The sequence below is a fragment of the Sus scrofa genome, chromosome 12 (genome assembly GCF_054392235.1).
Source record: "Sus scrofa isolate SSC_HxYL_T2T_F1_AM1 chromosome 12, Sscrofa_HxYL_maternal_Yorkshire_Landrace_v2.0, whole genome shotgun sequence".
Lineage (NCBI taxonomy): Eukaryota > Metazoa > Chordata > Mammalia > Artiodactyla > Suidae > Sus > Sus scrofa.
The window spans coordinates 51417913-51445256 of record NC_139394.1 but is presented as its reverse complement, the minus strand read 5'-3'; the positions used below and the strand labels follow the sequence as shown (position 1 = coordinate 51445256).

The following is a 27344-nucleotide window of genomic DNA, read 5'->3' as shown; positions in this document are numbered from 1 at the left end:
CATTTATTGATTTATTTTTGTATGCTGATTTTGTATCCAACCACCTTGCCTCAACTATTTTATTCTATATCTCAGTTGATTTTCATAGTTTTTCTCAGTAAATTGCTGTACTGTTTGAAAAACAGTGATAGCTATTTCTCTTCCTTTCCAATGTTAAAATCTTTCTTGAAGGTTTCTGCTGTTCTATTGGCCAGGACCACAACTGTCAATGTTAGACAGCGGCCGGTTGGGTGGACGAGGTATTTGCAGAAGACGACGTACGAGGGCAAACAAATCCAGCCACAAACACTGCATGAGGGCACAGCGAACCAAAAACCCAAAAGAAGGAAAGTGGCAGACGCTTGACTGGAAAGTGCTTCCTGTCCTTCGTCTTACGTGAATATTATTTAACATCTTCCACATCCTTCACAGACCTCTGCTAGGCAGTGCCATCATGTTACCTGGCAACACGGGAATGCGCTCTGCCTGCAGGGCAGAGGTTTCAGCCTGGCTGTTACCCCAACAGTTGAGCCAGTCTGACCATTCATAGCTCAGTCACAGTGACCCTCAGCTGCCATGTAAGCCTGTGCTAATATGCCTGGGACTGAGGTTCTTGTTGCTATGTAGGATGACGTTCCCTTCCCAAGGGCAACTTTTTAAGTAAGTCTTTGCAACTAATCAGCTTTCTCTGCGTGGTTCTTGGTTTCTGGCCATCTAGGTGTTCACCTGCAAATCTGGCGGAGCAGGAATTAACTCTTGGGGTTGCAACTGGCTGGGGCTGGCCCCAGACACCACTGCCTTAGCTTCACAGCAATGCTTTTCCTTCATTCATGTCTTATAGACCAAGTGCCTACATAATTGCAGTTTACTACATAGATGAGTAGTGCTCAGCCTATAAAAAGAAAAACCCCAAAATTTAAATGGAAGCTTGGGTTTCTATAGATATTATGATGCCACTTAAAAACAGAAACTGAGCTCTAGTAAAGATGGGAATCTTCTTTCTTTTTTTAGGGTCACACCTGTGGCATATGGAAGTTCCCAGGCTAGGGGATGAGTCAGACCTGCCGCTGCCGTCTACGCCACCGCCACAGTAATGCCAGATTGGAGCCAGGTCTGTGACCTATACCGAAGCTCACAGCAACGCCAGATCCTTAACCCACTGAGCGGGGTCAGGGGTCGAACCTGCATCCTCAGGGATACCTATCGGGTTTGTTACCTCTAAGCCACAACAGGAACTCCAACAATGGGAATCTTAATATTTTTAAGGATAAAGTTACCAGAAAAGATGAAGGCCTTGTCTATGTTTGTGTGCCAAGCTGTGTCCATGAACAAACCTACTTTTGCCCTCAGTTAAGATTTCCTTTCAAGGAGTTCCCTGGTGGCTCAGCAGGTTGAGGATCCAGTGTTGTCACTGCTGTGGTGCAGGTTCAATCCCTGGCCCGGAGACTTCCACATACTACCAAAAAAATAAAATAAAATCATATTATAAAAAAAAATATTTCCTTTTAAAACCAGGGAAGGAGTTCCCACTGTGGTGCAATGGGATCAGCAGCATCTTGGGAGCACTGCGACACAGGTTCAATCCCTGGCCTGGCACAGTGGGTTAAGGATCTGGCAGTGCTACAGCTGCAGCTTAGATCACAACTGTGACTCAGGCAGTTCCTGTTGTGGCTCAGTGGTAAAAAGCCCGACTAGTATCCATGAGGTTTGATCCCTGGTCCCACTCAGTGGGTTAAGGATCCATTGTTGCCATAAGCTGTGGTGTAGCTTGCAGACAGGGCTCAGATCTGGCATTGCTGTGGCTGTGGCGTAAACTTCCATATGCCTCAGGTGCAGCCCCCCCAAAACACACACAAAAACCTGTGACTCGGATCTGTTTCCTGGCCCAGGAACTCCATATGCCTCGGGGAGGCCAAAACATAAAACAAACAAACAAAAAACAGTGAAAACCTACTTTGAAAGATAATCCACACTAATTAAATACCAAATCACTTTTGACTTATTAAAAATGAGGTTTGTGAAAATTTTAACATTGAAAATGCTTATGATCATGAGCTCAATAAAATACATAATTGATGCATACAAAGAAGACTGAGAAGAATTCTACTAAAATGTTAATAATCTGATATATTATTTTCCATACAGAGAGTGTTTTACTTTTTAAAATATCACTTTTATGACCAGAAACCAAAAAAAAAAAAAAAAAAAGAGAGAGAGAGAGAAAAAAGATATCATCTGAGTTTAGTTAAGCAGAGTGAGCAAAATAAACCTTTTATGGAACTGCGTTTGAGACACGAAGACACTAACAGTTTAGGACGGCAGCTGAATTTGTTCACAGCTTGCTGGTACTAAAATCATTTCAAAGGTAATTTCCTTAATGGTTCAACGTCCTTGAATATTTTCTTAAGCTTGAGTTTAGCGCTCACTCTACTTTTAGCTAGGTGCGGCCATTGGCAAACAAGCAAATTTTTGCATTTATAGCTAAGGAAACACATATATGAGAGGACATTGAAAAACATAGAGCAATACACAAAGGCAAGCATTATATAATCAGCTCTTTGTGTAAATTATGGTTTTTATTGACAGGGGTCATTATCACTGTGTACAAAAGCAATGACTTCCCTGTGCTGTGCAGCTGTGGTCACTGTTTGCAGAAGCCATGTGCTAGGGGTGTGACCGTGCTTCTCAGACTCAGAGTTTGCTTTGCAAAGAGGCCAGGATCAAAGTGAGGAAGTTGCAGCCTGGAATCCGGCTAAGGCCAGGCCCAGGGCATCTTCAGTCCAATAGATTTTTATTGAGAAGCCGAACAACAAGTCCCTGTGCTACAGGGAAACCTAGAACAACAATCCCTGGCCTCTGCCCTGCACATAGTTTGTTATTTTTGAAAAGATCTCGGCGTTCCTCTGTGGCTCAGTGGGTTAAGAATCCAGCGCTGTCACTGCAGCGGCCCAGGGTTCTGCTGTGGCGTCCGTTCGATCCCTGGCCCAGGAACTGCCACCTGCCACAGGCGCAGACAGAGAAAGGAAAAAAAAGAAAAGATCTCACCTAATTCTCACAGCTACCCTGTGAGGTAGGTCAAAGAACCCCCATTTCACAGGGGAGGGTAAGTCGTTGTCTGCTCATCACACAGCTTCTGAGGAGCAGAACCAGAATTGGCGCCCGGGTCCTCTAATCCAAACTCCAGTGCTGGAGGCCGTGGCTGCTTCCTGGATAGAAGGGGCCCATCTGCCCATCAGGAGCATTCCGTCTGGAGGGGAAACATGTATGCAAATACCAGGTAAAGGCCCTATTGATCACGTGGTGTTTTTGTTCCTTATGTTTCATTTTTTTGTCTTTTTAGGGCTGAACCTGGCAGCATATGGAGGTTCCCAGGCTAAGGGTTGATTCAGAGCTGCAGCAGCCGGCCTACACCACAGCCACAGCAACGCCAGATCTCAGCCGCGTCTGTGACCTACACCAAGGCTCACGGCAACGCCTGATCCTTAACCCACTGACTGAGGCCGGGGATCGAACCCGCGTCCTCATGGATACTAGTCGGGTTCATACCCATAAGCCATAATGGGATCCCTAAATACGGTATTTTCAATTTAAGGCTGCAGAAACCGGAAGGCAGACATGGGGAGGGTCGTGTATCCTGTCCCCAGTGGTATCCAGACTGGCATCTAAGTAGTGGGAGAGATGGGACTGAAAAGCAAGATGGGGACCAAAAAACCTCAGTGGCAGAAGAAACCTCTGAGAAATCCCACAGGGCCCTCCCAAGCTGGGAGCTTCCTTAATTCCCCTTTAAGGGGTGTGACTCTGATTTGATAAATGAGGCTTAACACCTAGGAACCCAAACTTCATTCCTGAAACTCACCAAGGAAGCATAATTAAAACCTCCTTAAATCCCAACCCTACAGCATGAAGTAATTGCAATCACCCTGGAAACATGAATCAGGAGTCCCGGGTTCTAATTTGAGACTTGCCACTTCTCCGGGTGGCAATTCAGTTTACCATTTGCACCTAAGTTGCTTCATCTATAAAATGAAAATAATACGTTCATCTACCCAAGTCATTCTGAGAATCAAATGAGATAATATACAGGAAGGTGCTGTGAAAAATTGTAAAATTATATATAGATATAAAACAGTGTTAATAATAGCAATATCAGAGCCCATAAACTCCACCCCACACATTTATATTTGTGAGCAATTAGGAACAGTGGTTATTAATCAGAAACCACAGTGCAAAAAAGAATCATGGACTCTCTCTTCGATTATCAAATTTGAAGGCAGAATAGTCATTAAGCACATTGACCTTGACGACCAGAAAGTACTGGATTCATATCCTGACTCTGCTACCAGCAGTGTAACCTTGGACAATACTTTAGTTGCTTTGGGTCCCATTTTACAGACAGACACACACACACACACACAGTCAGAGAGTGAGGATAACAGCTTTTTCATGAGGAGCCAATGAGCTAAAGCATGTAAAATGCTGGATATAGTACTTGGCACACAGCACTATAAGCCTTAGCTTTAAGACCTATCAGCGTTCCCGTTGTGGCTCAACAGGAACGAACCCACCTGGTATCCATGAGGATGCTGGTTTGATCCCTGGCCTTGCTCAGTGGGTTAAGGATCCAGCTTTGCTGTGAGCTGTGGTGTAGGCTGCAGACATGGTTTGGGTCCCGAGTCGCTGTGGCTGTGGTGCAGGCCAGCAGCTGCAGCTCTCATTCGACCCTAGCCTGGGAACTTAAATGTGCCACGGGTGTGGCCCTAAGAAAAAGCAAAAAAAAAAAAAAAAAAAAAAAAATCAAACATTTCTTGAGCACATGCAATATGCCAGGCCTAACTTAGGAAACAAAATGAAAACTCATGGTCCTGTTTCCAAGAAAGTGCACACTCACTACTCAAATTCGAAGGCAGTTTAGGGAACACACAAATCTACCTGGTGAGACAGGTAAATACAAACTTCCTGGAGGAGGAAACATTTGGAGTCAAGACTTTTAAAGGGTGAGTAGAAGTTTGTGTAAAAAGAAAAAAGCCTGATGCTGGAGTTCCCGTCGTGGCTCAGCGGTTAATGAATCCGACTAGGAACCATGAGGTGGCGGGTTTGATACCTGGCCTTGCTCAGCGGGTCAAGGATCCGGCGTTGCCGTGAGCTGTGGTGTGGGTTGAAGACGAGGCTCGGATCCCGCGTTGCTGTGGCTCTGGGGTAGGCCGGGTGGCTACAGCTCCAATTAGACCCCTTGCCTGGGAACTTCCATATGCTGTGGAAAAGGCAAAAAAAAAAAAGAAAAAAAAGAAAAGAAAAAAGCCTGGTGCTTTTTATTTGACTTTATCATTTGCCCACAGGGGCTTGATCACTTGAAAAGCCAAGGCTCATGTTTATGCTTGTTTTCCTTCTGATGATTCAGCCAAAACATTTTGATGACCTCACAAGCATGGTGTTGGAAACTGATTTCACCGGCTATTTTCTATGTGTGAAACATCTGCTGTTTTCATTTCTTAGACTCCTTAAGAGCTGTACAAACGACTTCTTGCACAGGGAATAGGTGGATTCCCATCACTCAAAAGTGCTGGTGTGCTTGCTGCATGCTGATGATCCCTTTAATGAAAGAAGGCAGCGAGGTCTTGCAACCACTTGTCCTCTATGGAAAAGCTGGAGCTGGAAGTCACTGGGATACATGGGGGGTGGGGGGGAATGATAGAAATTGGATTGCCAAAGGGTCTGTTCTTCTGGAGAGAATGGAAGGTTTAGAGATAGCGGTCCTTTATCCACATGTGAATGTGAGCATACAGAAACCTGCTACCAAATTAAAATGCCTTGCTCATTTCACCAAGTGTGTTAGCAGTGAATTTGGGAATTAGAGATGTTGCCCTAAGTGGAAGAAATATCAGACTTTTCTTCGGGTTTTTCTGCTTGGCTAAACCCCTCACCTTAACAACATAAGCCGTGTTGATATCTGCTTTTGCCATGTTGAAGAAATTTAATTGGCATCTAACAGAAATTATCTGTTACCTTATAGAATCTTAAGAATTTTGAGCTGGAAGAACCTAAGCGAGCTTGTCACCTCACAAATGAGGAAACAGTGGCCCGGGGAGGCCAAGCCCAAGGGTCCAAAGTCTTCTTAGGGTCTTTGCTCAGCACTTTGCGGAGCAGTGATTTGAAGAGATCCAGAGTACCTTTCAATTGAAGTAGACATAAATGAACTGTCTTCCCCCCACATTTGTGCCCTGAAGAAGATAAAGACCAAGGTAAAACCCTGGCAAGTCCCAAGGGAGAGAAGCCAGTAATACTGAAGTTAATATACTGGTGCTCTGTGTTTGGCGCTCAGTGAAAATGATGCGATCCCAATCTATTCAAATTCAGGGCATCTGGCCCAGGAACTTTTATATAAGAACGACAACAACAACAAAACAGTCCCCAAGGCTGGACAGCATCTTGACCCAAAGCTAAGGGCCAGTACCACGGTAACACGGGAAGTCTGAAGCCGTGATAGTCCACCTCAATGGGTGGTTTGAAAGAGGAACCGCAGCCAGATTTCGTGTTTTTGGGAGCGCTGCTCCTCTGGACAAATTCCAGCAGTTGGCGGCACGTGGGAACGCCGTCTTTGGCCGGTGGAGAGCCCACTTCTTTTAAGACTCTCATTTGGAAGCAAGGGTGCTTCACAGACAAGCCAGGCCGGCAGGTGGTCGCAAGCCCGCTCGCCCTCTGCCTCCTGCCCGCGGAGATGCCCCCCGCCGGGCCGCGCCCCTGCCCCTGCCCCGCCGGCGCGCCCCACCCTGTGGTCGGGGGTCTGGACCCGGTGCCTTTCCTACCTGGTTTCTCCGGCCTCCCGCACCCCGCCCGCCTCGCCCGGGGCAGGGGAGGCGAGGAGGACCGTGGGCAGGAGCGGGGCAGTGCGTCTGCCAGGCGGGTCCCCGACGGAGGGGGAGGCGTCTGCGGTGACGGAACAGAAGCCCCGAGAGCCTCGGCGCAGCCTCTGCGGCCTCTGGCGGGCGACGGCCACTCGCGCGCCGCTGGTCGGGGGCGCAGCATCCGCGCACCCGGGGCCCGGCGGGCAGCAGCTCCCGCCGCAGCCCGCTCGCGGGCCGGCTGGCCGGGGAACCCGGGGAAGCCTCCCGGCCCAGGGGCGGCGGCGGCGAGACCCCGCCCCGCCCGGCCGGCCCGCGCCTATCGCGGTCCGCGGCCTGGTCACGCGGAGAGTGGCGCCGCGGGCTCGGGGCCAGCGCCCGGCGGCGGCCGGAGTCGCGGCGGGCCGGGGCCGAGGCGGGGGCGGAGGGCGGAGGATAGAAATAGGGGCGGGCGGGCCGCGCCAGTCCGGGATCCGCGCGCGCGGAGCCGACCGAGCCACGCCGAGGGAGCCGAGCGAGGCGGCCGTGCCCGAGCACCCATGCTGCTGCCGCTGGCCTGGGGCTCGCTCTTCTTCCCGGGGCTCTTCGGGCTCTGCACCTGGGGGCTTCGGCGCGCGCGGCCCGCCTGGACCTACAACGACTGCGTGATGATCAGCACCAGGTACCCGGCGAGGCCGCGCCGCCGCCCGGCTGCCCGCCCCCGCTGCTCCCGCCCGGCGCCGAGCCCAGGGCGGAAAAGGGGGGCGACAGGAAGCGAGGGGGCTGCCTCCTGGGTTCTCGCCCCCTCTGCGGCGCCGTCCGCAGCGCTCCGAAGACCCTGTGCGTCCTGCCCCGGAGGGAGGGAGGGAGGAGGACGAGGAGGAGGCTGGAGGGTGGGGGGCTGCCGGCGCTGCTGAGCATCGCGCGGATGTCTCCCGGCTTCCGACATCTGCCAGCTGCTTTGGGGATCAGGAGCGCGGCGGCGGCCCTGCCGTTCTCCGCGGTGCCCTGACAGCCTCGGGGAGAGTCAGGTTGAAGAGTTCTGGCTTAACGCGGTCCACAGGACTGGACTGAGCGCGCCCCGCCCCACACCCCTTTTTTCCTTTTCTGCCGCACATTAGGCTGGTTTCTTCGGTGCAGGCTGTGTTGGCCACCGGGTCTGGGATCATCATCATCCGCTCCTGTAGCAACGTGGTCACCGACAGGTAACATCCGATGCCGGGTGAAAGCTGTTCGAATCACAGCGCTGAACTTTTTTCCAAGTTTCCACCTTTAGGTGGCTCACAGGCACTAGTTCTTTACCAGCATAGGTCCTCGGATAGCTGATTAGTGGGTGGAACTTGGGCACCATAGTTAGTTCCCTCCTCCTCTCCTTCAGCATTGCCCGCTCAGGAGAAACTAAACAGAAGAGATGCCTGAGAATGACAAGAGTCCAAGTCTGATTTAAGGTGGTGTATATAGGGTGTTGTGGTTCATTGATCCAAGTTCTTTGTGCAGTAGATAATTATTATTCAAGGGTGAATTGTTATGACTTCTGGTTCTTTTAAATGATCTCCCTGGTATAAGATCTCAGTGTTCTGAAGCATTCATTGGCCAAGATATGTCCAGTGTGGTTGGAAAGGAACAAATCCACCACCCCTTTCTTCTTGTCTTTCCTCATGGCTAAAGGCAATGAAGAGTTTTCTGGAGCTCTCAGAAAACACACTTGTGGGTTAGAGCATAGTCCAGAGGCAGGACAGAAAACACACATCCAGGGAAACACATCACGAAGATGGGACTGGTCTGCTTTGTATAGCATATAAACCTGAGCAACGAACGGTGCGCCCTCCTCACTTGAAAGCCACCCTTTTCTTCCGTTTCCTAGAATCCCCTTTGTCCCTCAGTCGAGTGATCCCCCTTCTCCTGTTGACTCAGCAAAGTGTCCTGCTTCTCACCTTTTGAGACTGGAATGGGAGGGGAGCCTGAGTGGGGCGTCTCTCTCACTGTGGTCCACAAATTTGGTGCCTGCCTCTTACTTGGGATTAATCTTGCCATCAGCACTGTCCTGCTTCTCTTCATTTGCTCCTTTTTAGACAAGCCAGCTATTGGTGATGAATTGTAGATGCCGAAAGAAGACAGGTTAAGTGACTTTGACTGCATACACCAAGGGCTAACAGCCTTTGCTTGGCTGGGTTCAATTTTTATTTTTATTTTTTTGCTTTTGTAGGGCTGTACCTGTGGGGCATATGAATTTCCCAGGCTACCGATCGAATCAGAGCTACAGCTGCCAGCCTACACCACAGCCACAGCAACACCAGTTCTGATCCATGTCTGTGACCTACACCACAGCTCACGGCAACGCTGGATCCTTAACCCATTAAGCAAGGCCAGAGATGGTACCTGCGTCCTCATGGATACTAGTCAGGTTCATCTCTGCTTCGCCACAACGGGAACGCCAGTTAAATTTTTTGTGTGTCTTTTGTCTTTTCAGGGCCGCACCCACGGCATATGGAGGTTCCCAGGCTAGGGGTCAATTGGAGCTGTTGCTGCCAGCCTATGCCAGAGCCACAGCAATGCCAGATCTGAGCCATGTCTGCGACCTACACCGCAGCTCACGGCAACGCCGAATCCTTGGCCCACAACCTCATGGTTCCTAGTCGGATTCGTTAACCACTGAGCCACGACGGGAACTCCCCCAATTTTTACTTTAATTGAGCACTTTTGGACTATGTAGCAGCCTTCCTCACTGCCCCCAGTTTGTCAAACTTGAAACCAGCCTCCTTTGCAGAGAGTAAACAAGGACAAAGGCAGCCCCAGAGGACTAGCAGGAGCTGACTTCAGGGCAAGCAGCAGGCAGCCGCTAGACATTTTGGGAAAATGGATCTGGGCACTTAACTTTCAGTTCTGTAGCACTGTTGTGTTCTCCCCTCGAAGCTGTGTGACTTGGTGGCGTGAGCATGCTAGCAAATCTGAGTTTGGCTTTCAGGGTCCTCCTTTTGTGTATCTTTATGCCTTCGAATCTCTGCTTGCAAAATGGGAGCCAGGCACCACTTTCTGTGCCCTCTCCTTACCTGGATGCTCAAGGATGCCCTAAAGGCACCTGGACTGGCTGAAAAACAAGGCCCTGGGGGGTTCATATTTTGTACTCCAAATATTTTTCTATTATGTATCTTTTCATTTTGTGCCTTCAAATAGAATGTCTGTAGATAGGAGGGGGTATCTATTAATCCCCCCAAATTATATGCAGAATGTTGTCTGGGGCCAAGGATTTCATCAGCTTCTTAGATTCAGATCCCTGAAAGGGCTGAGAGTCATAGCTCTAGGCAATTTCTCAATGTAAGCACTTAAATTAGGTAGTACTTTTTACATTTAAAAAGACTTTCACACTTTTAGTTTTCTTATCTTCATATTACCTTTGTCAGGGAATTAAGACAAGGATTATCTTTTTTTTTTTTTAGGGCCACACCCATGGCACATGGAGGTTCCCAGACCAGAGTTCTGATCTGGCCTCCAGCCTATGCCACAGCCACAGCAATGCCAGATCCGAGCCATGTCTGCGACTTACACCACAGTTCTCAGCAACACCGGATCCTTAACCCACTGTGCGAGGCCAGGGATCGAACCCGCAACCTCATGGTTCCTAGTCAGATTCGTTTCCACTGCACCACGAGAGGAACTCCCAGGATTATCTTCATTTTATAAACAAAGCTAAAGTCTAGGCAAGTGGTAGCTAAAATTATAATCCAAAACGCTTGCTCATATGGTCTTCAGGGAATTCAACCATTTCAGCCACCATTTCACATCTTGTTGAAACTATGCGCAAAATTTTAAAACCCAAGGCACCACTCAAGGGGAGAGGTCAGTTATGTTTCAGTTGAGCTTTTAGTAGCTCTTTGTAGTTATTTCACTTGGAATTGCTTCAAGAAAGCAAAGGATACCACAGACAGGCAGCAGAATAAAAACTGCCCCCCCCCCCTTTTTGCCTCTGTGGAACACGGCTAATTTGTCTGCATGTACATTGAGTATGCCGTTACTTGGTTGTGGATTTCATTGTTTATTCATGACTTAGTTATGCTGTGCTAAGTGTGGAATCATTCAGGAACAGACATGTGTGGCACCCTCCACATACTCCTCGTGTGGAAGCTCAGTGACCTGGCTCCTTAGGTGAGAGCACCTGACACAAAGGTACAACTACAGGCGGGAGGCCCCTGGCACACCATTTGTAGTCTCTGGGGTGTGGAGCCATTAACAAGCTTGCTGCAGGTGATTCTGATGGTCGTGCAGTTTGAAAATCACAAAACGAAACTGTTGCTTCTGCCTAATATTACATGGTGCTCAGGAAAACGTGCCTGACTCAGGGAACCTAATGTTCCTGGGCCAGTACATAATTTCAACTTAGATTTTTTTTTTTTCCACATATAGCTTCTATGGAATGATCCTTTATTTGGGGGACACAATTTTGGATATTATAGAGACCGCCCTTCTATACTGCTCCAGGACAGTGATTAAACTATCATTTTGACTCAGCACATATTGATTTGATCCCTCTGGACAACTCGAAGGGAACACTGTCTTTCGTCCTAGCTTCTCTCTTGGTATCTGATGGCTATAAGACAATCCTTGCGCTCTGGGCTCGCGGCCAGACAAATTTTTCTTAAGGAATGAAATTGGGTTTAGCTACAGAATTTTCACGAAAATGGCCAGGGCGGCTCTCCAGAAACACCTCCACGTGGGGTTGCAAATGGATGCTAGAGGAAACTCCCAACTATTGAGTAAGACAGTGAAGTTAAACTGGAAATACTGCATTTGGGCCACCTTCCAAACCAGTTTCTTGGCGGGGCTGTTGAATCACTGGTAGAGATATCTGTATCAAAGTCAGCTTCGATCACAGAACACCGGAAAACCCATTACGAATGAGTAGCTAGGCCAGGCAAGCAGTGGCAGCAAGTGGCGGACACACGTGCTGCAGAGTGGGTTCTTGCTTTCTGCCTTTGACGCTTAGGTGTCTGCCCTGCGATTTGGAGAAGATCGTTCACTCTCCCCGCTGGTCAGTGTCAGCATCTTCACTGTAGAGCAGGTGGAGTAAAAACAGCTGACTGAGTACAAAGCTGAGGCAGATGGATTTAAGAAGCGGCTGGCTGGGAGCCTTCGCAATCGATGCCCACGTTTACCGCATGGACCGTCCGTATGCTCTCTTGCAGGCACTGGCTGGCCCGCGAATACGTCTGGTTTTTGATTCCCTACATGGTCTACGACTCCTACGCCATGTACCTCTGTGAATGGTACCGAGCCGGGGACCAGAGCAGCAGACAGCCCCTCACCATTTTCCGAAACTTCCTAAGTAAAAACCGCCTCATGATCACGCACCACGTGGTCATTCTGTGTGTCCTGGTGCCGGTTGCACAGGTAATGGCCTCCCGGGATGGCCACCGCGAGCTTGCTCCCTGGCGTCCCCTGTGTAATCCAGTATCCCGACCCTTGCCCAGGAGTCACGTCGCCCCTTGTCCTCCCTTTCCTCTGGCACCTGCTCCCCTCAGGCCACCGCTTCCCCAGTGAATCCCCCAGGCTCTGCGTGGGAAAAGGGGTCACATCTGAAATGTCTGTGGCCCTCTTCCCCAGCAACTTCCAGCCTGGTGATTCCCTAGCATTTGTCAAAGGCTCTGCCTTTCATTCGTACAGTATAAAAACAATATAAAATACTAAACAACATAAAAATCATTTTAAAGAAATGAGAGTAGCCCAGTCCACTGGTTATTTGCTCTAATAGTGCCCAGAGGGCCGGATGCATTATTTTGATGTCAGAAAAGCACAGACTCAAATAACCTCACAATTCCTCCCCAGATCCATTTTTTCCCATAGAAAACCCACCCAACACGGTAGAGAAATGGGAATGCTGAGGGGAAACTAGTGATTGCCGAGTCCCGACCAGGTGACAGACGCTTGATTTAAAAACTCATAGCTTTCTAGTAATCATTAGAAATTATTAGAACTAATAAGTAGAAATTGTTCGCCCTACACCATAGATGAAGAATCTGGGGCTCTAAGAATTTGCTTACTATGGAATTCCCATTGTGGCACAGTGGAAACAAATCTGACTAGGAATCGTGAGGTTGAGGGTTCGATCCCTGGTTTCGCTCAGCGGGTTAAGGATCCAGAGTTGCCATGAGCTGTGGTGTAGGTCGTGGATGCAGCTCGGATCTGATGTTGCTGTGGCTGTGGGTGTAGGCCAGCAGCTGTGGTTCCAATTGGACCCCTAGCCTGGGCACCTCCATATGTCATGTGTGTGGCCCTAAGAAGCAAAAAAAAAAAAAGAAAAAAAAAATTTCCCCATTCAGCAGTACTAAGACACAGAGCGGCTATGCGATTCTGCTTTCGTGAAAGGAGAGGCAGAGTGTGTTGCTTTCTTTAACAAGTCTCTCTTGTGTTGGGACCCTAACATCTAGCACAGGGCCTGGCACATGTTTTGTGGAACTGAACTGCCCGAGTGCACCTGGCATGACTAAGTTGGATAGCCAAGGGTGGGCTGCAGGTGGACACTGAGATTCAGAGAAAGTTGGGTGTGTAATGCAGTCAGCGACGTGCAGTGGCCTCCGGACCCTGGGGATTTGAGCGCTGTTGCTACGGGGGCCGCAGAGTGGGAACTGCACTGCGCTGGCCCACTTCCCTTCCCCTTTCCTCCGTGGCACCCAGGGTATCCCTCTCATTAGCCCTCGCTAGGATCTTTCTTCCAGTGATTCCTTAACTTCTACTCCTTGTTCCCCATTCTCCCCTTTTCATCTGCAGAGGCTCAGGGGAGAGCTGGGGGACTTCTTTGTCGGCTGCATCTTCACAGCAGAACTGAGCACTCCATTCGTGTCGCTGGGCAGGGTTCTGATTCAGGCACGTATGAATGAAGGGGCGGCAGCAGCGCCACGGGAACGGGCTCTGCTTCTCCCTGGTAGATTGTGGGGTCTGGAGAAATCCCCTTAGTGCTGTGACTAGTGGGGCAGGAGACCCTTGAACAGACTTGAAGGTCCGTTGGTCCTCTGAGCCAATGGGGATAAAACTGTGTGTCTGATTCAAACTTGACCCCGTTCTTTATTTGTATCTTTCCTGGCCACAGACTCTCCCGCATCCATCGTTCCTGTACTCGGCCGGGTGGCTTAGGTGACATTTAACATCACTCCTGGAAAAAATACGAGGCTCTATGCGTAGAGAAATACCGCAGGGCTCAATTACCTTTTCCGCAAGGGTTGGAATCGTGGGCGCTCGGCCTTGACGTTGTGGGATTCAGGCCAGTGAGTCCTTGAAGGTGACCCTGCACTCTCGGTCCCTCTTTTGCAGCTAAAGCAGCAGCACACGCTGCTGTACAAGGTGAACGGAATCCTCACGCTGACCACCTTCTTCTTCTGTCGGATCCTCCTTTTCCCCTTCATGTACTGGTCCTACGGGCAGCAGCAGGGGCTGAGCCTGCTCCAAGTGCCGTCCAGGATTCCCTTCTACTGCAACGTGGCCAACGCCTTCCTGGTCGCTCCCCAGATCTACTGGTTCTCTCTGCTGTGCAAGAAGGCAGCCCGGCTCTTCAGTGCTCCCTCGGCCAAAAAGGATGGTTAGCTGTGAGTCAGGCAGGGTGGGCGCCTCCGCACACAGCTGCCTCCATCCACTCAGTATGCCACGGACCACATTCCAAACGGTGCCCTGGGGGACCTCAGCCTTTTGGGTATTGACAAGCAGATGGATCTGGGTTTTTCTAAAGAATATTCTTATTACCTCCCTGTTCTAACCTGCCCCTTTTGCAAAAGCACTTTTTTTCTTAGTAACAACTATTGGATCCTGTCCGACTTCCACTGACAGTCAAGTGGCTTTAATGCCAGGCTGAGGACCCTTCCTTGGGTCTTATCTCAAGGGCTCTGGGAGGCAGCAGCATGGGGTGTGATAGCTGGGCACCTGACGGTGGTGGCTCCAGACCTTTCCAACCACTCAGGGCAGTCCCACATCGACTGGGCCAGCACAAGCAGGCAGTGACTTGGTCCTTGAAATAATTCCTTGCGAGGCTGGCCTGGGGAAGCTGTTGTGGGTAGGTAGGTTTTATTGTTTACTAGGTAACCTGCTGGCCCTCTGCCTCATCCTTTCATCCATGTGCCAACATTGAATCCTCCTGCCGACCGACTTCCAATCAGAAGTCTCACTGGTGGGGTGGGGAAGGAGGCAGGGATGGGAGCCTGAAGCACCTGAGCAGGTAGCAAGGTCAACAGGTCAGCTCCTTCGCACGCTGCCTCGGTTAAGACCAAAGTCAAGCTTGTGAGCTTGCTGTAAACACGCCACAGATACCGTTCCCTTTCTGGTGTGTCCCTCAAGCCTTCTCACCGGATCGACACACGCAGGATGCTCTTGTGAAAACTCCAGGGTAACAGCAAGTGACAGCTACTGCACTATTTGCTGCGTAACCCCCCTCTTTGACATTGTCCTTCTCATATGAAGCAGAAAGGACTTCTGTACCCCAAACCCTGAGATATCTTAGCTAGACTGCCTCCCGATAAGCCAGAGCCTGTGGTCCAAAGCCTGCTCCTATCTGAGTTACCACCGCGTGGCCCCAGGAGGCTGGAGGGCAAGAGCGCAAGACAGCCCTGGCCGAAACCTGTCCTTGGACGGACTTCTTCACCTGCCATTTGCAAAGAGGATACTCTGGTGCCAACACTAAATGTCCCTTAACAAGGATGGGGTTTAGAACCCGCTACCATGAAGTTTTTCCCCAAGAGGTAGTTAAAAAACTAGGTTTTTAAAAGTGCCTTTTACTTAATCCATTGTTGTTCGTGAACTTTTAAAGTACTGAATGTGTAACAGTGTCTTCGATTTTGACTATTTCAGTCTTTAATGGGTGCCATTTAAAAATCATAAAATGCTGTAATTTTTTTTACTGTTTTGTTTACCATCAGTGTATCCTGATAAATCACTCCTGTGGTGATTAAATTGCACTAATATTTTCCAACTCATTCTCGTTTGTGAAATACAGCCATACCAACTCTAAGATCCATCCTGTGACCCAACGTGAATGGCTGCCGTCTGCTCGTTTCTGGCCTGAGTTCTCATCTAAGCGGCAGGGGGGCCGGCTGCCGGGGCGGGGGATGTGTGAGCGCTTTCCAGCCTCCAGGAGGGCCTGACTCACACCTCTCTTGAACATGATCCTGTAATTCTGGTTCTGGGAAGACGAGGCAGCGTTCCAGAGTTCAGGCCCAGTGGAATCATGGACCTTTAGGCCCTTCTCTTCCCAGGTGAATCCCAACTAGGAGTCTGTCCGGAGGGCGCACAGCCAATGGGAGGCCGTGGAGCCAGCCCACTGCAGGGGGGGAGGAAACGTGCACAGGCCCTCGCTCTGACCGGGGCGTGGATCTGACCGGGACGGGGCTCCTCCTGTCCTTCCTGGCCTCCCAGGTAGACACCTTGCCGGCCAGTCCTCATAGCTCTGTCACAGATGCTGGGCACGTGAAATTCTCATTTTCACGCATCTTTGCACACCATCCCTGCTCCTGCTCATTCTTTAAACTGTGACAACCCATCCGAGGCAGAAGATAATTACACCCGTCCCCTACACACGCCTCAGCTGTGTTTACCAGGCAGTTTCAGCACAGGCCCTTGGGGATCCACTGAATGACGGGGGGGGCGGTCAACTCTGTGGGGCATCTTCTGAAGGTCATTGATCTGCCCCCCAACATCTCATGTTCTTGGTCCAACCCTCTCCTTTCACAGAGGCTGCAGGCCCTGGAGACACACCAATCACAGGGCCGCCTGGGGGCAGAGGAGGGTCCTTTCCGTAGTTGCTGCCCCTTCCAAGAGCCCTCCAAACGACTCTTACAACGAGTCCCAGTACACAACACCGCCCTTGTGATGGGGCCACTTGGGTGGTTCCCCCTTTAGACTTACCTGCCAAACTCTCGGGTGGAGGCCAGTTACGATGCTGTTCCTCCCGGCCTGACCTGATCTTTAAGACGGGCTGAGCCCGAGTTCAGAGTGTGTTGCCGAGCCCAGACCACTGATAAGAAAGGCTCAAAAGAGGAAAGATGGGCGTTCCCTTTGCAGCTCAGTGGGTAGGAACCCGACACGGCATCCCTGACGATGCGGGTTTGATCCCTGGCTTCGCTCCGTGGGTTAAAGAACCGGGCGCTGCCGCAAGCTGTGGTGTTGGTTGCAAATGTGACTTGGATCTGGCGTGGCTGTGGCTGTGGCGTAGTCCCACAGCAGGTGTGGCCCTAAAAGGGCGGGGTGGGGGAAGGCGGTGGGGGGGGGAAGAAGAGGCAAGATGAAACTCCAGAGAGCATTTTATTATAATTTGTATGTTACAAATACCTAAGAAACTATTTTCTTTGCACTGCTACTGTCACATTTTTGGGCTTCTGTACAATGTCACGTACCTGGAAAGTTTGCGTTTCTCAGCTCAGGGCCTGCAGACCCCGCCAGGGTGAGGCCCAGCTATTTTCTGATCCCCGAGGTCAGAAGCTGCTGATCTTCTGCAGCAGGGTTTGGCGCCGCTCCTCAGGGGTGATGTTCTCGGCAATGGACTTTAAGAAGCGCTGCTCGTTGACTTTCTGGAGCAAGGAGCTAACGGAAGGGTTGGTCTTGCTCAGGGTCTCGTAGCAGGTGAGGATCTCCAAGGCCAGAACGTAGAGTGGTTCGCACAGCTCTTGGTGGAGCATGGCCATGATGTGCAGGACATGGCAGAACACCTGCGTGTAAAAAAAGAGGGCTTCCTGGCTCAGGTCCTGCTCTTGTCCTTGGGCCCAAGGGCCAACGGACTGGATCAGCCTCACTGAGTCCAGAAGGCCGGTCAGGCTGTTACACAGGAGCCTGACCACGTGGCTCCAGCCTTCCAGGGGAAGCCAGTTCCGACAACTCTGGCTGCAGAGAAACTGGAAAGCTCTCAGCAAGAGTACAGAGAGCTGGAGCTCCTGGGCAAAGGGCTTCAGGTTGAGCAGCGGAACGAACTGAATGTACTCCAGGCTGTAGGGGACGTGCAGGAGCTGCTTCTCCAACAGTCTCCTGGTCAGCTGGTTGAGGCACTGCCACTCCTGGGGGCTGCACCAGGGCATGACCTGCACCAGGGCCACCAGGAAGCCCTTGCTGAACAGCCTGACCTCCTCGGGGTTGCCCACGTCGACCACCAAGAGGGCGAGCATCCGCTCCGAGATGCCGCTGGAGGTGCAGCAGCTCTCCATCCAGGCAAGGAGGCCCGTGCCCGGCCCGTACCCGGGGTGGGCCTGGGAGGTCCACTCGTCCTCGGAGAGCTTACAGATCTCAAAGAGCGTGGCTGGCACCTCGCACTTGAAGTGGCCCTGAAAGAAGCCCTTCAGTCGCAGGCCCACCGTCCAGTCCAGCTGCTCCAGCTTCCGGTGGAGCCAGGACAGGGACTTGACCCAGGTGTCGGGGGAGAAGGTCTCGGCGTTGGCCAGGACCACCTCGCAGAGCAGCTCCAGGATGTGGATCACGAGGTCCTTCCCGTCCGGAGGGAGGCACCGCTTCTCCCTGGGGAGCTGCCAGTACTTGCTGAAGCCATCCAGGAGCTGGCAGAGGCTGACGATGAGCGGGAACGGAGAGCAGGTCTGCAGCCAGTAGTCCTCCAGGCACGCGTGCGCTTCGAGGGTCTGGATGAGGATCCGCAGGCTCAGGTCCACCTCCCTGACATCCAGCATCAGGAAAGGCAGCACGAACTCCTTCAGCACCTCGTCGGGCTCGAGGAGAGCCGCGACTGGAATCCCCTGCGGCTTCGCGGGACTCGCCAGGCAGCTCAGGAGCTCCAGAAACTGCTTCTCTTCCCTGGGCGTGGAGAACTTCGTCCAGACGGTTTCCTTGAGGCAGGACACCACGAAGGTGGGGGAGGGGTCTGGACCCTGCTCTTCCGTGAACCTGAGGGCGGGGAAGGCGGTGAGGATCTGGGCCAGGAACCTGTGGGTGCCGAGGTTGACCACGGCCATGCCACACAGCTTCTTGACCGTGACCTCCGGGTGCAGAATCACCAGGCGGGCCACGGAAGCCACGGCCTTGGCCAGGCCCTGCTCAGAGGCGCTCTGCGCCAGCTGGTTGAAAGTCGTGTTGAGGTCCTCCTGAAAGCCCTCCAGGTGAGCCAGCAGCTTCTCCGAGAGGCCCTTGCGCCCCCAGGAAAGCAGGACGCCCGAGAGGACTTTGTTCTTGTCCGGCAGCGAGAGGTGCGCGTAGCACTCCAGGGTCAGGGCGATCACTTGCTTGACCTGAGCCTCGGGGACGGCCCCGTCTGCCGTGCTGACGTCCGTCACCGTTTCCAGCAGCTTCAAAACCAGGCCCGGCTCTCGGAAGAGAGCCCGGTTGTTCACCAGGCAGGCCAGCCACGCGTCCGAGAAGGCCCACTTCCTCTCGGAAGCGAAGATGTAGCACATTTCCATGTGCCGGTCCATCTTCTGCTCGATGATGGCCATGGCGATGGAGGCGGCGATGTCCTTCTCGAAGCCCTTCTTCCCCAGCACCCGGTTCGTGCTCTTCAGGAAGGCCCCCACGCACTCCGCCAGCTCGGAGCCCACCTGCCTCTCCTCCTTGGACAGGCTGCTGGTGGCCAGGAAGAGCTTCAGGTTCTGGCTGAAGGACGTCAGGCTGTCACACAGCCGGTAGCTGTCGTAGCTGGTGCCCTGGCCGCTGCCCAGCATGGCCTGCAGCTCCTCCCCCCAGTCCCGCAGCAGGCCGCGCAGGAACTCGAAGCCCACGAACGTCGTCTCGCTGGGCAGCCTGGCCAGCGAGGTGAGGCTGATGTCCCGCTCGGCCTCCTTGACCTTCTCCGCCAGCGCCTGCTGGTGATACGGGTTCCGGGCGTCCGAGTTCCACACGGAGATCACCGTGGCCAGTTTGTCCAGATACACGGTCGCCGACACTTCCTGGGGGTCGTCCTCCGCCAGCGCGAACACGCTCAGCATGTCGGCCAGGTTGGCCAGCGTGCAGCACTTCATCCCGGGACACAGGATCCGACTTCGGATTTGCTTCAGCCCGGCGAGCAGCATGGCCAGCAGGGGCATGGTAGGACACACGTCCGGGTCCGACTTAAACCTCTTGGGAGGGTGGGAGAACTCATCCGAAGAGGACAGGTACTTATGGGCCATTGTCCGGAACTGGGAGAGCAGGGGGTCCTGCTGATCGTCCTTGTGCTTCATCATTTCCCACCAGACGTCGAGGAAAAAGGCCACGTCCTTTGAAGACGTGTCGACAGCCATGTGCTCCAAAAAGCGCTCCAGTTCGGCGCGGCAGACGGCGGTGGGCAAGGCCAGCAGGAGCTGGATAAAGAGCCCGGACGCTTCCAGGGACTTGAGCAGCTCGAAAAGGACCGTGTGATTGATGGCGGGGATCATGTTGCCTACGGAGAAGAACACGTCCTCCTGCCACCGAGCTTCGGTGTCGGAAGGGGTGGCGGGGTAGGGCTGAAGAACCTTGGCCCAGATGATGATCAGGGCCTTCTTCTTCCAGGCGAGGGGCTGGGAGTGCGCCGTGGCCGCGGAGATCTCCCTCAGAGCCTCCACGATGGGCCGCCCGACGTGCTCCCAGTCAGACTTGGTCAGTTCTGCCAGAGCTTTGGGGTGGAAGAGCTGCTCGGCCAGCAAGAAGCCCCCGTGCAGAATAGTCATTTCTTCACAGATATTCAAAGGTCCTGCACAGACACAAGCCGAACAGGACGGAATGTGGTAAAAATGTTCAGAACAGCAAGCAGAGGTCAGAGGGAAAGACGGCACTTAATCGGGGGCTGTCGTGATTCGCCTTAGAGATAAGGGGTTTAAATGAAACCAGTAGGAGAGGGGGAAGAAGGGGTCAAAGAGCCACTGCAGGGGCTCCCGCCATGGCTCAGTGGTTAACGAACCTGACTAGTATCCATGAGGACTCGGGTTCGATCCCTGGCCTTGCTCAGTGGGTTAAGGATCCAGCATTGCTGTGGCTGTGGTGTAGGCTGGCGGCTACCCCTAGGCTGGGAATCTGCATATGCCTCAGGTGGGGCCCTTAAAAAAAAAGTCCTTCCTCCAGTGAGCCTTGAAGAACTTAGCAAGGAAGACATCTTGGGATGTTTAATTAGACATGGGTTTAAATCCTAGCTCAGCCATTTAAAAGTGGTATGATCTTGGACAAAATACTTCTCTGAGCTGCCCTTCTGCTTACGTGGGGATAATACCAACTTCACATTAGGACTGCGAAGACCAAAGAGGACATGCCAGTCAAGCCCTGGGCACTACTGGCTTCTGATCTCATCTCCCAGGGCTGCTGAGGGTCAAGTAAGACACAGCTACAATCAGACTCTGGCTACAAAGAGCCTGATTAAGGGCTCACTAAACACTGGTTCCCTCAAACCTCTCCACTGTTGGCAGGACCCGATGAATTGTCTCTCTTCTTTGCCTCCTCCAGCTCAGAAAAAGCAAAGGACATGGGTCTCTCTCAAGTATATCTTCTCTGGCCCCGAAACGAAATCAAGAGCATGAATACGGCTCACCCCCGACCCCTCTCCCCTTCCCTAGTGCCCCTTCCTCAGTCCTTCATGCCCCCAAGAACACATCTTCCCCACTTTCACAGGCCGGGAGTCAGCAGAGAGAATCTCGATTCCAGGAGACTCTGCTTAAGGGAGCAGCACTCCTAGGTGACCTACCCGTGAAGGAATCCACCCTGGGGCCCAGTGCCCGAGGCAGACCTGGGGGAGGGTTAGGCTGCTGAGGGGTCTCCCTGGGGGTTGCTGGCCCTTCTTTCTGGCTCAGGCTGCTCTCCCAGGGACCCGAAATATGCTCCCTTCTGACTGTCAATGTAATTTTACTGCATTATCTGCTCAGCTGAGATGTTTGGTCCTGAGACCAACTTTCAAGAGACAGTAAGTACATGTGCTACCTGAAGGAGTAAGTCTCAGAAGCAGTGAATGGCTGGGCAAATCCCAAACTGTTTTTTCACTACAGGTTAACTGGTGCTTGTGATCACCCACTCCTTATGTTAATATTAAGGGCTTACTCGGTACCAGGCACTGTGCTAGTTGGTGTGTTAAGATCTCTTTTAATCTTCAACCTTTTGAAGACCGTTCCTGTTTTGGAGGTGGAAACATTTAGGACTGAAACAAGCTGCCCAGGATGCGGGAACTACAAAGCGGTGGGGCTGGGACAGATCACCACAGCTGCAGGGCTCCAAACTCTTCCTACTCTACCCTCCCCCGCTGCTGGGGACAGCGACCTGAACGCTTCTCTACAGCCCAATACCGGCACATCTTGGAAAGCCTCACCCCAGCTCTCCCAGAAGTCTCCTGGTCTAATGCCCTTAAAAGCACGTCCAGGTTGGGGGGGGGGGTGGCAGGGCAAGGAGCCGCCGATTTAGACTAGCTCCCCGCTCCCAGACTTTGACTCTGAGGAATCCAGATGCACGAGCCACCTCCGCTGCTACAAACGGTCCCCACAACTGCCGGTGTGAAAAACGCTAGCTCTGCGCCAGGTACCCGACCGGACACTGTACACAAGCGACCTCGGTGAAAACTTCCCCAAACTCTCTGAGGCGGATACGATATCGTCACCACGTTTTATCTATGAAGACCTCAAGACCGTAAGAAACTTGTTCAGGAACTTACTAAACGTCCAATAAATGAAACCGCCGGGGCATCAGGGATCCCCCGGGGCATCCTCCTCGCCCGACCTTTGCCTAAGCACGTGCCCGAACCCGTCCGCTCCCGGGAACGCTAACTTCACATCCGCTTGGCCCGCAGTCGGCAAGAGGCGGGCCGAGACGCCGCGGGGCCGGGGCTGGAGCCCGGCCGCTCCGACCCCGGTCTCCGGGACGCCCCCGCCCTCTCAAACCCCTCCCTGACCCGGAGGTCTCCCTCAGCCAGGACCCGCTCAGCACTGCGTGGTCGCCGGTTGGGGGACGCGGCTCTCGCGGGCCCGGGACAGGGGAGCCAAACACCCACCTAGGTCCATGGCGGCGATGCTGGCGGCCTGGCGGCGGCGCGAGCCACCCCTCTCCCGCCCGGGCGCGAGGGCGGCGCAGGCGTCACGGCACAATGGCAGGCGCCGGGGGGCGGGACAATGGGCCGCGTCTCGGCCCCCGCCCTCAGTCTCAGCTCGGGTTCCACGCGGTTTCTCCGCCGACCTCTGTCGCTCAGCGTGTCCGCGGCGTCGGGACCGCCAGGCCCACAGCGCCCCCTATCGGCCCCGGCCCTCGACGCAGTCAACAGGCAAGTACCCACGCTTCCGTCCCCACGGCGAGCCCCGCCCCTTCCTCTCCCCAGGCCCCGCCCCCAAGGCGCCCGCCCCTCCCACTCCTGGCTCCGCCTCGCCAAGCGTCTGTGCTCTCAGGCTCCTTCTCCCTGGGCCCTAGTGAGTCCCACCCGCTAGTTACATCACTAGCCCCGCGTTCTCCCGCATGCAGTTATCCGCTGATCTGTCGCACACGGCTCACCCTCACTGAACGCCCCTCCCAAGCCGCCCACTAACTTGCACAGGCGCACCATGCCCTGAAAGGCTTCCTCCTCCGCAGAGGGTCTCTCTCAGAACCCCCTGGCCCCTCAGCAGTCCGCCTTCAGACAGCAATAGCTGCTCCATCATTTTCTGGCATCAAAGACGCCTTTGAAACGTCAATGAATTGACCTCCTCCTTAGAAAATGAGCCAAAATACTTGGGCAGATCTAATTCAATGGGGCCTGATTTGCAATCTATGAAAACACATTTGATTTCCCACTGAGAAAACAAATATTCTATGTTCTTCCCACACATTGTCCTGTCTCCCTTTCTCCCTTTCCCTCCTTCTCAGACTTAATCACCAACCTCAAGTGTTTCTAACTTTCCATCCAACAGCTTCCAGCGCCAGATAACATCTAGAAAAGACAGAGGGGACCAGCCTCAGCTCTCCCAATGTGCCAAGTGGAGTTTGAGATGGCCTGCGCTGCCATCAAGCAGTTGAAGGGGCCAGTGAATGATAAGGAGAAATTGCTGGTGTACAGCTTCTACAAACAAGCCACTCAGGGCGACTGCAACATCCCTGCCCCTCCAGCCACTGATGCGAAAGCCAAGGCCAAGTGGGAGGCATGGAATGGGAACAAAGGGATGTCCAAGATGGACGCCATGAGGCTCTATGTTGCCAAAGTGGAAGAACTGAAGAAAAACGAAGCTGGTTAGGGAGGACAGAGTGTCACGCAGAATGAAGTAGCATGGTTCCTCTGGTAGGGAATGGGGCTTCTTAAAAGACCTTGCTGGGGGAAATGTCCTGAAACCCTAACAAACCAGAGCTGAGACATCAATAAATCACTTAAACTGCATGAGTGATTGTCTGCTGCTGGAAAAGTGATGAATTCAAAGCGACTATGAGAGTCCTGGGGAGATATCCAACATGTATAAAAAGAATCTATCTTGGGAGTTCGTGTAGCGGTGCAGCAGAAACGAATCCGACTAGGAACTATGAGGTTGCGGGTTCAACTCCTGGCCTTGCTCAATGGGTTAAGGATCCAGCACTGCCATGAGCTGTGGTGTTGGTCGCAGGTGCAGCTTGTATCTGGCATTGCTGTGGCTCTGGTGTGGGCCAGCAGCTGCAGCTCCGATTAGACCCCTAGTCTGGGAATCTCCATGTGCCTCAGGTCAAAAAGGACAAAAGACCAAAAAAAAAAAAAAAAATCTATCTCTCCTGGGAGTTCCCTTCGTGGCTCAGTAGTTAATGAGCCCGACTAGGATCCGTGAGGATGAAAGTTCAATCCCTGGCCTCGCTCAGTGGGTTAAGGATCCAGCATTGCTGAGAGCTGTGGTGTAGGTCGCAGACACAGCTCGGATCCCATGTTGCTATGGCTGTGATGTAGGCTGGCAGCTGTAGCTCTAATTCAACCCCTAGCCTGGGAATTTCCATGTGACTCCGGTCCAGCTCTAAAATAGACAAAAAATAGGAGTTCCCGTTGTGGCGCAGTGGTTAACGAATCCGACTAGGAACCATGAGGTTGCGGGTTCGGTCCCTGCCCTTGCTCAGTGGGTTAGCTGTGGTGTAGGTTGCAGACGCGGCTCGGATCCCGCGTGGCTGTGGCTCTGGCGGAGGCCGGTGGCTACAGCTCCGATTCAACCCCTAGCCTGGGAACCTCCATATGCCGTGGGAGCAGCCCAAGAAATAGCAACAACAACAAAAATAGACAAAAAATAATGAAAAAGAATATCTTTCCTTTAGGGAAAGTTCCATCCAAACTGGCTTTCTGTATGATTCTGAGTAAGGAGCTCCCGTCCTTTCTATTCTCAGAGCATGTGTAGATATTTGGCAGGAGCGGAGGAGCTGGGGGAGAATCGTGCTTTGAAAATGCTCATGAGACCATTCTTCAGAAGCTGAGCCTCTGGGGTTGAGGCGGAGAAGGAAGGAGAGGAGGCTAAGGCCCCTTATCTCATCCGAGGTTGTCTAGTCACTACTAACCCAACATTACTGAGGGGAAAGGGGCTCTGTCTTCCAAAAAGCTAAAGTCAAATCCTACTACCCAAAGCCCCTACTGAACACAGGTCTGATGAGATGAATGTTTTGAGGGAAGTCATTTTTTTTTTCTTTTTTTGGTGGCACCCTCGGCATATGGACGTTCCTGAGCCAGGGATAGAATCCAAGCCAGAGCTGCAGCCTTCACAGCTCTGGCAACACCAGATCCTTAATTCACTGTGCCACAGTGGGAACTCCGAGAGAAGCCAAACTTTAGTGAAGTAATTGATGAACTGATGCATCCCAACACAGCAGTTGAGAAACCCTGGAACGGATGGTTTCAAAATCCCAGCCTCTAAAACTCACTTAAAGGTATGCAATCAAAATCTTCACAGGACTACTCCCTTAGCTAACTGTGGTCTCTGCTTGGGGATGTTTGTGGGACAGTATGTACACATGTGTAAATGGGGTTTGTTTTAGGAGCACAGTGCATCCCTTGACCTGTGCAAGGGCCCAGCTTCTCCTCCAAGCGTCACCACAGAGGCATCAATGCACAGTGGTGCACTGGGATATGGAGTGCTACGTGGTACTATTAAAGACATTTCAGGGAAAACTGTCTGCTGTGGCATAGAATTTCTAATACTTTCCTCAATTAAAAACTATTTTCACAGCTCATGACATCATGTCAGCTCCAGTTCATGCAAGACCTATTAAGCAATAGAAGAAACCACCATAGGAATTCCAGTAGTGGCTCGGAGGTAATGAACCCTAGTTCAATCCCTAGCCTTGCTCAGTGGCTTAAGGATCCAGCATTGCCATGAGCTGCAGTGTAGGTCGCAGACATGGCTTGGACCTGATGTTGCTGGGGCTGGGGTGTAGGCCGGCAGCTGCAGCTCCAGTGTGACCCCTAGCCTGGTAACTTCCACATGCCATGGGCGCAGCCCTAAAAAGACAAAAAAAAAAAAAAAAAAGAAACAACCATAAATAAGAATTCGGAGGATAAAAGAAAGCAAATTTCACCAGATATCTTCAAGATTCTACATTCCTGTATTTGCAGGAAGTTGCTACAGACTTAAACACATTACTTAAGAATGAAGTATACTCAGGATACCACAGTGGCTGAAAAACTCTTCCTTATAAGCATTGGGCATCCTTTGGAAGATATCATGAACACATCTGGATGCTTTTAGGACCACGTTTCACATTAAATGCGAATGAATAGTAAAAATAATGATAGAACAACTCTTTCCAAAATATGATTTTGATTGAGGAGCTGTAAGTATAGCCATACCATTCTGCAAATCATTATGAAACCAGATAAAGTGAAACAGTACCACAATTAGGACTGTAAACAGCAACTGCAGAATGCATTATTACAAAGAAACAGAAAAAAGCAAAGCATAGTGTACACAGTGTGCTGAGTTTTGTGGCAAAGAAGGGAGAAAATAAGAATATATTTGTTTGCCTAATGAGGAGGAGGCAGGGCGAATGGGACTGATGGGGCAGGTAGGAGCAAGACTTTTCCGTGAGTACCTTTTCATACTGATTTGATTTTTCTGGCCACACCAAAGGTGTGCAGAAGATCCCAGGCCAGGGATGAACCCACACCACAGGATCCTTGAACCATTAGGCCACCAGGGAACTCGATATTATTTTGATTTTTGAACCAATGACTCCATTACCTTATAAAGAGGTCTGAGGCAAGGGCACTTCTTTACTGCTCTTTAAGGAGTAAATTTCCTACAGATTTCCCAAGGGTGAAGGTAAGAAATCAGACGGAACTGAAACTTTTCATTAACTCTTACCATAAATTTCAGTGGCAAGTTGGAGCCCTCTTGAAAACTCGCCTACATCACAATGACACTGTGGGTTAGGTGAGCTGGGCAGAAAGTCACATTTAGGAACATGGAATGTCCATGGCTTTGCTAATTCCACCAAGACACCAGGCAGATACAGGTTTCATACTAACTCTCCGGGCTAACCTAGAATGCCTACAACATAGCTGTTCTCAATCTCTCTGGGTTTAAACCCAAGAGATATTCAAACTTAATATGCTAAGACCAGGACCACAACCCAAGTCAAAAAGCCAAGTGACTTCTCTGAAAATACAATTCTGGAGATACCAAAGAACTTTTGAACCTCATCTGTTTAAAAACAACAGCTTGGGGGAGTTCCCACTGTGGCACATTGGAAATG

General features: G+C 51.8%; 3 protein-coding genes and 1 long non-coding RNA gene across 5 annotated transcripts; 3 read left to right on the top strand and 1 right to left on the bottom strand.

Annotated features, from left to right (window-relative positions):
• Positions 1-7164: 7164 nt before the first annotated feature.
• Positions 7165-15744, top strand: TLCD3A (TLC domain containing 3A). The gene is made up of 5 exons (XM_003131817.6): positions 7165-7479; positions 7919-8002; positions 11978-12182; positions 13560-13655; positions 14100-15744. The coding sequence occupies exons 1-5, from the start codon at positions 7358-7360 to the stop codon at positions 14367-14369; spliced, it is 777 nt and encodes a 258-aa protein (XP_003131865.2). The 5' UTR covers positions 7165-7357; the 3' UTR covers positions 14370-15744.
• Positions 15604-22910, bottom strand: GEMIN4 (gem nuclear organelle associated protein 4). 2 transcript variants are annotated; one of them, XR_014821503.1, is made up of 3 exons: positions 22684-22910; positions 17165-20412; positions 15604-17002 (listed from the first exon to the last, which is right to left on the bottom strand). XR_014821503.1 is itself a non-coding variant. In XM_003131811.6 (2 exons), the coding sequence occupies exons 1-2, from the start codon at positions 22691-22693 to the stop codon at positions 17243-17245; spliced, it is 3180 nt and encodes a 1059-aa protein (XP_003131859.3). In that variant the 5' UTR covers positions 22694-22910; the 3' UTR covers positions 17054-17242. The 2 variants fall into 2 exon arrangements, 1 of the variants encoding a protein (XP_003131859.3); XM_003131811.6 differs by lacking the exon at positions 15604-17002 and having other exon boundaries at positions 17054-20412.
• Positions 22690-24030, top strand: LOC146398297 (uncharacterized). The gene is made up of 2 exons (XR_014821632.1): positions 22690-22950; positions 23570-24030. It is a non-coding gene; the product is annotated as an uncharacterized LOC146398297 (long non-coding RNA).
• On the top strand, positions 23627-24030 carry LOC146398298 (diazepam-binding inhibitor-like 5). The gene has a single exon (XM_084985757.1). It carries the CDS (start codon positions 23627-23629, stop codon positions 23888-23890), a length of 264 nt encoding a protein of 87 aa, XP_084841883.1. The 3' UTR covers positions 23891-24030.
• Positions 24031-27344: the final 3314 nt, after the last annotated feature.